The sequence below is a fragment of the Ochlerotatus camptorhynchus genome, unplaced genomic scaffold, assembly GCF_037179485.1.
Source record: "Ochlerotatus camptorhynchus isolate MF236.1 unplaced genomic scaffold, CSIRO-AGI_Acam_v1.1 ptg000268l, whole genome shotgun sequence".
Taxonomy (NCBI): domain Eukaryota; kingdom Metazoa; phylum Arthropoda; class Insecta; order Diptera; family Culicidae; genus Ochlerotatus; species Ochlerotatus camptorhynchus.
The window spans coordinates 276,969-288,220 of NW_027040758.1; the positions used below are offsets into that span (position 1 = coordinate 276,969).

At 43.5% G+C, this 11,252-nt stretch overlaps 1 protein-coding gene across 1 annotated transcript; it reads left to right on the forward strand.

Annotated features, from left to right (window-relative positions):
- The first annotated feature begins 393 nt into the window (after positions 1-393).
- On the forward strand, positions 394-3,665 carry LOC135705570 (probable cytochrome P450 6d4). Its single transcript, XM_065227342.1, has 2 exons — positions 394-1,787; positions 1,842-3,665. Exons 1-2 carry the CDS (start codon positions 458-460, stop codon positions 2,027-2,029), a joined length of 1,518 nt encoding a protein of 505 aa, XP_065083414.1. The 5' UTR covers positions 394-457; the 3' UTR covers positions 2,030-3,665.
- Positions 3,666-11,252: the final 7,587 nt, after the last annotated feature.

The following is an 11,252-nucleotide window of genomic DNA, read 5'->3' on the forward strand; positions in this document are numbered from 1 at the left end:
AGAAGATTTGTAGCGATGGGTCCAATCTTAGATAGGCCAACATTAGAGCCATTTTCCCTATCATGGAAATTGAATTGCGTCTTAAATTCAATTTTGTATTTGCTATTTGTCCTGGAAGTGCCTTAGTGGAACTTTCCTATTCAGTCGAACACAGGCTTCCCTTCCCTGTGTTGTCACATTACAGCGTATTATGCATTGATAAGGTTTGCTTTAATTTGGTTTACATTACTACGCTTAACAGATTGATAATTACGTCGATAGGCGCAATTGAGTAATCACTACAATTAATCAACACGAATCAGCAAATCGGATGATAACGCTGTAAACAATTTGAATGATTGGGCATCTTTTCGCGCTGTTTACAAACTAAGCACCGAGTACCGACGAGTCATACTGCGCACCAGCAAGTCACACTTCAGTACGTTTACTTCGCTCCGCTTAACCAGTCAATCCAACGATGTTGATCGGAATTCTCCTAATAGCGGGATCTATTTTTCTCCTGCAAAAATGGATCTACTCCTACTGGACTCGCCGAGGAATCCCTCAGCTGAACCCATCGTTCCCCTTCGGAGACGTCTCGGACACGTTCAAGCAACGCAAATCCTATGCCCAACGTACCGCCGATCTGTACAACCAGGCCGTCCGATCGGGGTATCGCTTTGCCGGAATCTACACCCTATTCCAGCCCGTTCTGCTCATCACCGATGCTGAGCTGGTCAAACGGATTCTGACCGTAGATTTTGAACACTTTCAGGACCGTGGTGTCCACGTCAACGAGCGCCGTGATCCTCTGAGTGCTCATCTGTTTTCACTGGCCGGTGCCAAGTGGAGACGCATGAGATGGAAGCTGTCGCCGGCCTTCACCACGGCCAAGCTGAAAGCCATGTTCCCAACCATGATGGATTGCGGACGCACGCTGTCGACGGTGATCGATCGTCATCTGGACCAACCGATGGACATTCGCGACTTGATGACCAGGTTCACCATGGACGTGATCGCTTCGGTAGGATTCGGTGTGGAGTGTAACAGTTTGGAGAAACCGGACGAGGTGTTCCGTCGGCTGGGTATGAAGTTTTTCTCGAAAAGTTGGAAGACCTCCGTGCGGATGCTTATGGCATTCGTGGCCCCGAAAATCAATCGGTTCCTACAGGTGAAGCTGGTCGATGACGACGTGGAAGAGTACATGCTGGAGCTGGTGCGGGATACGATTGCCCGTAGGGAGGGTGGAGGTGTGGTGCGGAAGGATTTCATACAGATGCTGGTACAGTTGAGGAACCAGGTGGAGCTGACGGAACGATGGGAGATGGATAAGGTGGATCATAAGAAGAGCTTGACCGTGGAGGAAATGGCTGCGCAGTCGTTTGTGTTTCTGAATGCGGGTTATGAAACCACTTCTTCGACGATTACGTTCTGTTTGTTTGAGTTGTGTCGGAATAGGGAGCATCTAGCAAGAGTGGTGGGAGAGATCGACCGCGTGTTAGAAGGTCGCGAGATCAGTTATGAGACTATTGGAGAGATGACTTACCTGGAGACCTGTATCGATGAAACGCTGAGGAAGTACCCGATTTCGCCGGTTCTTTTCAGAAAGTGCACCAAGCCGTATAAGATTCCGGAGACGGAAGTCGTGGTGGAGAAGGGAACTTTGATACATATTCCTTTGCTGGGGCTGCAATATGATGCGAGGTACTATGAGGATCCACTGAAGTTCGACCCGGATCGGTTTGCCGAGCGAAGCGGTGACAGCTTGCCGTACTACTCGTTCGGAGTTGGACCTAGAATTTGCATTGGTAAGCGGCACAATGAACAGAAATTCCAACATTGAAAATTGATATTTCTTGTAGGTTTGCGAATGGGCAAAGTGATGGCCAAAATGGCGCTAGTGGAACTGCTGTCCAGGTATGATTTCGTTCTGGATTCTACCGTGCCGGATGGTGAAATTGAGCTAGATCCGTCCTTGCTGATGCTCCAGCCCAAGCAGAACATCTTGCTGATACCAAAGAAACGTGTAACGTGTGCACGAGACCACTAAATCCGATAGATTTAATATCAACGGTCAAATGCGGAGTACTGATGTAAAGATGAAAATTTTCCGTTTCCCAATGTCTTTCAAATGGACAATTCCAAACAAACAGTGAAAAACAGTAAACAAATGCCGATTCCCGTGAAGCACTCAAATCCCATTCGCCAAAAATCGAACCAATTATCGAGAATCCACAAAAAGCCGCGCAGTGTCCGTCGGTCCGTGGGTCGTCATCGTCGTTGGCCAAACGGCTTAAGCGCCTTGTCGGTTTGATTTACGATTATTTTCGCAAACAACGGCGCTTTTTTCCCGCTTCTATGGGGAGATTTTTTCCGCGTTTGTCTTTGCCACCATGTTTTCCCAACGGATTTTTTTTTTGTGCGTCTCCAGCATTCACCAACAGTCCCCCTTCCACGCTGATGCTGGTTGAATCTCAATGTAGTGCACAAAGTCGTGGAAAAATGAGCATCCCCTATCATCCTCCCATCGTAGTAGTCAATGCTTGGAGAAGGAGCGACTCCATTCGGTAAAAGAGACGGCGAGGACAAAATTGACATCGCAAACAAAAATAAACCTCTATGGGACAGCATGATGACCGATGGGGAAGCGGGGAAAAATCTCGGTGTGATGTTACTGAACCAAGTCCGAATAAACAAATCAGTGAACACAGTGTCCGCTTCCGTATATGTGTCCGTACATACAGCCTAGCAGCGGGGGCTATTAGCTGGAATAAATTTCGACCTCGGTACCGGGCCCTCTCGCAGTTGCAGTTGACCATCGTCACACAGAAAGGGGCAACGACGACGACGACGACGGACGAATCAATTTATGGCCGGGAGCTTTAAATTAGACTGGGGATGGACTGGCCGGGGGCCAGTTTTCCTATGGTCATCGATCCAGTAAATTGTGACGCGGTCGGATCGGGACACCGGGAGGGCATTTAGCCTATAAACAAATAAGCATCAGCCAGCAGAGACAGAGAGACGTGGTCGTTCGTTCGGAACGTGGCTGCCGGTTGGATTCAGGAAACCTAGTGGTCTACTCTGCCATAAATACAGAGAGAAGAGGCTCCTTGCTGCACCATGTGTGGGAGTCGAACGAGATGCTGCATTGGTTTGGGGATCGATGTCACCATATGGTGTAACAGAATTTTAAGTATTAAGTGATGATTTATTTCAATTTCCTGTCCGTGTTCTCCGGTGCTGTTAACATTTGGTGGTCTACGGAAGAGTGACGTTTTCTGATGGGTGAACAAAGTAATAGAGGTAGGTGGCGTTGCTATGGAAATGGCATGTTAAGGAACTGCTTTCCACTGTGACAGGAAGGTATTATTTACTGAAGACGCGGTTTTCGACCTGGTAATAGGATTCTTGAAGGGTATTGAGGTAAATGCATATTCTTAATCTGTATGTCAAGTGGAACCAAAATCCAAAATGTCAATGGCGCACTGGAACTATTTTAAATAATGACGTGTTTTTCTTTTGTTGCGTGTTTTTCGTCAGGGAATTAAACATTGTTTGCGTTAAATTTGTTAATTTGTGTGCTGAAATTTAGTTTCAACTGTCCATAAAGATATCATTTAGTGATATATCGTGTTTTGCCTGTGTTTGCCTTGAGTGACTTGGTTGACCTTGAATATAGCCTCCAAAATCTAAGACGCAACTTAATTTATTTATTTATTTATTTATTTATTTTTAGTCAATCAGTGTAGACCGTTTTACAATTGTTGTCTTAAGAGCTATTTTTTTACAATTTTGTCTTTGTTTATATTTTTATAATATGTCTTGAGAACAAGTTAAACATTACTTATAGCTGACGTTATGCGAGGAATTAAAATATTGCTTTAATTTGGTTTTTGTCATTGTAAAGTCAATGTTATCGCAGTGCTTATTATATGCATCCATCATTTGGTTCAAGGGTCCAAATTTGGCATAATTCGTACGATGACGGTTTGTAGCAAATATATTTCTATTTCGTAAATGCCTAGATGGTGTATATAAATTTAAGGATGATAATAGTTCTATAGAATCAATGCGGTGTGATACGATATCGTTTACGAAAGAAATCATAGCAAATTCACGACGCTCTTTTAATGTTTGGATATTTATAAGCATACACCGAGCTGTGTAAGATGGCAGAGGAAATACAGTCCAACCTAACTTGTGGAGTGCATACAATAGAAACTGCTTTTGAACGGACTCTATTCTTTCTTCGTGTGTGATTGAAAAAGGAGACCAAACTATGCTGCAATATTCTAATATCGACCTTACATAAGCAATGTACAATGTTTTTATCGTATACGGATCGTGAAAGTTATAGCAGAAACGTTATATAAACCAAGCATGTTGTTAGCTCTGTTAGTAATTGTGTTATAATGATCGGTTAAAATAAGTTTTGAGTCCAAAATAATACCTATATCCCTGACTCTATCACACTTTTCTACGATATGGTTTCCTAAAGTGATTGTTATATCGGGTAGGATTCGTTTTCTACTAATGGTAATTGAGTTACATTTTTTTATATTTAATTGTAGCAGGCTTTTTTGGCACTAAGTATGGAATATCTGTATTTCCTCTTTGAATGTGATGATGTCTTTGGCATCTTTTATTTCCAAAAAAAGTTTAATGTCGTCAGCATAGATTAAAACTTTCAATTTCTTAATAATGAAAGATATGTCATTGACGAAGAGAACAAATAAAAGCGGTCCTAAATGGGAGGCTTGAGGAACTCCTGAAGTGACATCAACGGGATTTGATTTCTTTCCTTTGTATTTTACTATTTGATGGCGGTCAGTTAAATATGATTCAAGCCACTTGAGCTTTGCTGAAATCTGTATGCAACACTTCTACATGTTTTCCGTTATCCATTGCATTCAAGGAATAATTAATTGATTCGAGCAAATTCGTAGTTGTTGAACGGTCTTTAAAGAAGCCATGGTGCATAGTAGTTATTCTGTTTTTAATTTGAAGAAAGAGTTTTTCATTCACAATCGCCTCGAAAAGTTTCGGAATAATAGCTATATCACAATGATTACGTGTGTCGGATTTTTTGCCCGATTTAAAGATAGGCACTAAAAACGAGTTTTTCTATATTTTAGGTAAGTTTCCGGATTCCAGTGACATATTGAAAATCCAAAATAATGGAGCAGTAAGTTCAGTTGCTAAAGCTTTCATAAAAACTGGCGGAACACATTCAATTGGGTCGAAATCGGTATTAATACTCCACCTCCCGATTTTTTTCCAGACCATTGAAAATTACGGTCGTCTCTATAAACGTTATAATTGTTACCAAAAACTTCTTCACTTCTCACACTATCATCCCAACTTGTTTCATTAGCCATTATGACAGAGTAAGTAGAACTTAATATATTTTTGTTAATTTCATTCATTTTACCGGCGCTTCTCATGCGGTTAACATTTTGGCAATATACCAAAATTTCTGTACTGGTCTGAAGATTAGGTGAAGAAGTTGATGGTAACCTGTCATTCATAAAACTATTATCAAAATTATTTACCCCTGATCCATGTTCCGAATTTGTTTCGTTCTGCAAAGTGTCGTGATCTTCGTTATTTTCTTCCTCTATGGAGCGTGTCAGTTTTGTAGAAAAAACGAGTGCCTCTCCTTGATGTAGAGAAGTCGTCAAGTCCTGGATAATGTCGGGGTCTGCCGGATCATTGTCTTCCTCCAAGGGGTGCGTCCATTTCGTATAAAACACGAATTCCTGCATACACACGCCTCGCATGATGCAGTTGCAGCCATCCCGTTCTGCAAGTGCGCTGGAACGGTACGTGGGTAAACATCGCACGCCGGGTAGGAGTTTAAGATTTCCCCTCGTTGGAATTGCATTGTGGGTCGACAGTTAGTCTGCGGCGGCCTGGAAAACCGATCTTTCGCTGCCGCAAGAAGCTCTCGATCAGGTGGCAGTAGGTTGTTTCTATTCTGACTAACACTGCTGTGGAAACTGTTACGGTTAGTGTTGTTGTTTCGATAACTTTTAGATATGTTATTGTTGTTGTTGTTGTCAATATTGTTGTTGTTGTGGTTGATGCTATGTTTGCTGTTGTTGTTGTGGTTGTTTTTGTTCTTGTGGTTGTTGTTGGCGTGATTGGTGTTGCAGTTGTAGTCGTCGTTGTTACTGTTGTAGTTGTTGTTGTTGTTGATTTTGTTGTTGTTGTTGTTTCTGCTACGATTGTGTGAGTTGTTATTTTTCTTGAACATTTTTTGGTAGGCCCTTTTCTGCTTCCTCCACTTACTAGCCTTTGCAGCCAACTTTTTCTGGCTCAGTTGTCGCGATTTTCGAGCATCGTACTCCGTCCAATCAGCTTTCCACACCTTTCTGTCGCCCAAAACCCTCCAACCGGAGTCGGCGGCATCATTGTTATTTCGGTAGTTTTTGTTGTTCAATTCGCCCATTAGGCTGGGCGGGGACGGCAAACGTGCGTCCATAGTATTAATTACAGAGGCAAGGCATTTAATTTCATTCAAAATGTCCCCACCAACTGCGTCGGCAAGACATTACTCTCCAGTCAACACATTTGAAGTAGAACACCGTTCAGTGCATTGCGCAGCCATGTCCATGGTTAGACTGCTCAAATTTGTCACTTCATCACATATTTTCGTCAGCTCACGTGGCAAATCCCCCGTAAGATCACAAACGTAGTCCTCGATGCGGTTTCTCATCGTCTCCATGGATATATTGAATAATGAGGTCAGGTGGTTTTTAATGCCAGCGACCTCATTGGATCTGACTTCAAGACCGCGCGACAATGTCGACACCGCATTTTTTACTTTCGACGTCGTGTTGTTATTTACAGTTGACACCGATTCTATTAAGGTGGACAGTGAACTTTCCAGGCTGCGATCGCTTCGAGAATTGAATCAGATTTTTCGTTCTGGCTTGCAAGTCGATGCAAAACTTGCGTGTTGGTATCCAGTTTCTTTTCGAAGGCCTTATGCTGATCAATTAGCAATCTAAGATCAAATTCCAACGTGACGAGCACTTGGCAAGAACTACAGCACGGTAGCACGTAAGATTGAACATCAATCTTTTTGTCCCTTTTCCGTAGAGAACCACGTTGAACTGAGACTCCCACGCAGGTGGCATGAAATGAGCGCGCACACCCGATGCAGCTCCACAATTCCGTATCGACGCTAGTTTCCAGTGAACAAATTTCGCAGTTCATTTTGACAAAAATAACACACAAGAATAAAAAAAAACGAAGAGCACGCAAAAATAAAAGAATGTGCTATACCACGAAAACGCACGTGGCTACGAGCAAATTGAAAACGCGTCCGCACTGAATGACAACTAAAAAGACATATTCAGTTCCATTGTTCGGTGTCGGTTTTCATTGCCTCCAGGGAGCCGTAGTTCGATTGAGAGATTCCTCACCGTGGGCGAGTTGGAACTCGGTCTGGTTGGTGATTTAGCCCGGGAACGTGCTGATAATGTGCCCGTCGCGAGTTTTGGTGGTGATTCGGTGGCCGACGTTGGTTGCCGTGAATCAGCAAGTTTTCCGCTTGCACAAGGGCTCGGCTGCTGGTCTTTCGCCGGTGTCGGGGATTGCGAGCAATCTGAAAGATGTCACGCTGAATACGCCCAAGACTGGACGGGTGGTAGCTGGTGGCCACGAAAGGTTCCTGGGGAAAGCACTAGACGCATACCTCCTCCCAGATGACCATGGCAATGCAAGAAAAAATGTGTTCATCGAAGGAAGTATTAATTAAATTGAGACCAGTCTAAATACTTTTTACAATTTAAAAAAAAATAAAGGGTTGTGTCCAAGGGGTGGTCACTCTACACACTTGTTTTGCGCCAACTTTTTTTTTATCAGTGTACCTCAGTGTGCCGCAGCTGTACCGGCAGTGCCAAAAAGTCATTGAACTGACATTAGATTGCTTGTGAATAATGCCTTGTTTGGCAACCCGGTTTTTTAAAAGCTCTTGTTTTTGTTTTGTTATTCAATGTTTTCAAAAACGACACCGGCTCCAGTTGAGACTACACACTAGATGCATCCGTCTCCAGGGATGCCTGCAACGGACGACGGACGAGCTCCATTGCTACACGATCTTTTCATCTTCGGCGGAAGGCCGACCCCGCACACCGAACGTCAATCATTAGTCAACCAACTCTTTTGGGAGCTGATGGAAGAAACGGATTTGCACCGAATTTTTCACCGCCCGAGCATCATCCGTCGGAAAACTGGAAACAAAAACCGGCCGGAACACACGTCGGACTGATGAAGGACGCACCGCTGACCCGAAACAGATGAGCCAATTTTCCAAGCAGAACTACTTGTCAGAGTCCACCAACCCGTACACCCTGCAGGACAATTCGATCAGCTTCAAGGTCTACAGCGCCTCCAAAACAATCACTTCCCAGGCCAGCAAAAATCTTTTTCAATACCCCACCCGTATGCCGTCCGAGGATCTGCTGCTGACTGCATTCACCATCAAGGACTGCCACCCGTCGCAAGTGCGAATGTTCCCGCTGAAATCGGAAGTTCCTCCTCCGGATTGGTAGAGTTCCCGAGCGTAGCCCTGGGGGTGAACGCCATCATGAAGTGCAACCACAGCGCGATCGATCACAAATGCACAAAACTCCTGTTCATTATGAAGCTGTTAGTTGGAAGTGCAAAAAGGCAGGAGTAAAAATAATTTGTTGAACTATTTGAGATTTTGCCAAGACGGTCCTCCGCCATTATATGTTGAACGATTGAATGATTGGTGTGGCAGCCACCACCATGGATGTATTCGAGCAGTTCGAATGGTCGGATGGTATAGTTTTTGTTTGGTTGTTGACTTTCCGATTGAAACTCAAGCACCGCTTGTCGCGACCGGCCCAAGATTTCCAGCGTCGGCCACGGCTATACTAATTAGCGTTGCAGCTCCCACAGCTGCTGCTGCTTCCAATGCTGCTGCTGCTGTTCCGTTTCCTCTAAAATTCGTAAAAAAAAAGATGGACCTCGGTCAGGTCAAGATACCGCTGTTAGCTGTTCTTCGTCTGGAAGGAAATGTGGATGTGACTGCCGTCACAGGTGTAACGATTTTGAGAATCCATGGCGAGACTTGGTGGAAATTCACGGTTGTTTTGAAAATAATTTGACTAGGAGTGGCAACATCAATAACATTTTGACACATGCACACTGCGCAGGCGCAGAAAAATTTCAGTGTTGCCAGTAGCTTTAAAGATCATAAAAATTGTAACCATGGGTGCCAAACAACGCCAATGATTGCACCCAGGTGTGCCCAATTTTGATGTTGGCACACTATGTAGAGTGACCAACCCTTGGTTGTGTCCTAGACACGACCGCAATATGACGTAGACCTACGCAAAATTGATGTATGTCATGCATTTTTCACTATTGTACTTCATCTTAGATTGTTCAAGTATTTCATTGTTTCGGTTATGGTTCAATGTTGGTTCAAGTATTTTTTCCTGGAATGTAATAAATTATGAAAATTCAAATGTGGGGTGATAAAAAAGCCGGTATATATTTTGAAGTAGCACCCCAGTATAGTCCACAAAGACGCCATGCATGTTTTTTTTTTTTGTTTATTAATTTATTTGATAAGGCTCAACCGAATTAACTTTACAGAGCCGAGGAGTCTTGGTCAATATACAATACATCTTAAAACTATAGTCAAAAGGTACAACACAATAAACACTTTATCTTCCGCTATCCAAAAAGCCTCCTCCATCAGAACTGGAGCCGCTTCCAGTAGTTTCATTGTATGGCAAATTGTTGTACGCCAACGAGGGTCAGAGCGCGTCCATTGCAACAATGGACGCAAAACGTGGTCAGCACTCACACACTCATCACGAAACGGTTGCTTTCCAAAGTCGACGACGCATCGACCGAAAGAACTGCTGATGAAGAACAATGAGGAGGACCACACAATGGTTGCTGCCGAGAAAACAGACGATCGCGTAGCACACATCGAGAGTGGCCTGCTTTTGTCGACAGCCGAGTGAACACTGCCATGCATGTTGTGGGATAAAATAGCTGCCAAAAAATACGTTAATTTATTTTCAGTAGCTCCATCATTAGTTTTAAATTAGGTCTCTGAAGCAGAAAAGAGAGTGAAGGTTTTATTTTATGGTAACGCAACAGGCAGTTGCTTTCCTTATCAGAAGACGGTACTTTCAATATTGATCAAAATGTTGGTTCATATGTCAACGAAGTAGGGGAGGAAAGGGTATAAGGATCATACGGGGTTTAAGCACTCTCCAATTTGGAGAACAACCCTAACATAAAATTATCATGCATCATCATTATGTACTTTGACTATATGTTTTAGTGTTACTTCTGCGTGAAGTCAACGATTTACATAGTAGAAGATGCTAATTTCAAATAACAGACTAAAGTGGTAATTTTTATACGATAGATGAGGAGATGAAAGTATATAGAATTGATAGTTCCGTTTACAGTACGGCAGTGTGAAAATAGATAGTAGAAAGCGAGCCAGACAACTTTTAGGAAGGTACAAATCAGTTTTATCATCTCTCTTTACCATACTCCCCCTTTGGAGAGGGATGGTGAGGGGTGTGTGTCCCGCCACCACTGGAAAAAAAGAGATGATCACCGACCCGCTCATGTACTGACGATATGGTTTTTTTTTTTTTTATAGTCGCTTTAACGCTCTTGGGTCATTCGTGACTTGTCCGGGGGTGAGATTTGAACTCGTGACTTTGGCGTGAGAGGTATGGATGCTAACCACTACGCCGGGGTCGCCCCCTACTGACGATATGTTTGAAACAGTTCTACCGATTTTTACCGCACTCCAGTTGTAGGTTTTGAAATTGCAGCTATTGTTACCTCTACCACGGTATGTGCTCCTGTCATCGTCGACTTGACGATCTCGAGGGGACACGGGTAAGGTAGATGCTGCTACCGTATGCGTGATAATGTTTGCACCATTAAACAATGTCAAAATTTAAAAAATTCTCAAAAATTTCGTGTTCGAGTTTTTTTTTATTTATTCCAAGGGGGAATGTTTCTCAGAGTCTTAAACTATGTTAATCATCGATGGAGTTTCCACTTGCTGCAATTACGGCCTCCACATGCTTCCGGAATGCACGGCAGGTTCTAATTGTGTGGTATGGATCCATTTCTCTCCAGGTACGGGTCAATGTTTGTCTGAGGCTTGCTGTACTCGGGTGGCGTTTAGAACAGGCCTTGGCCTTAATGACGCGCCATATTGAGTAATCCAGCGGATTAAGATCGGGGCT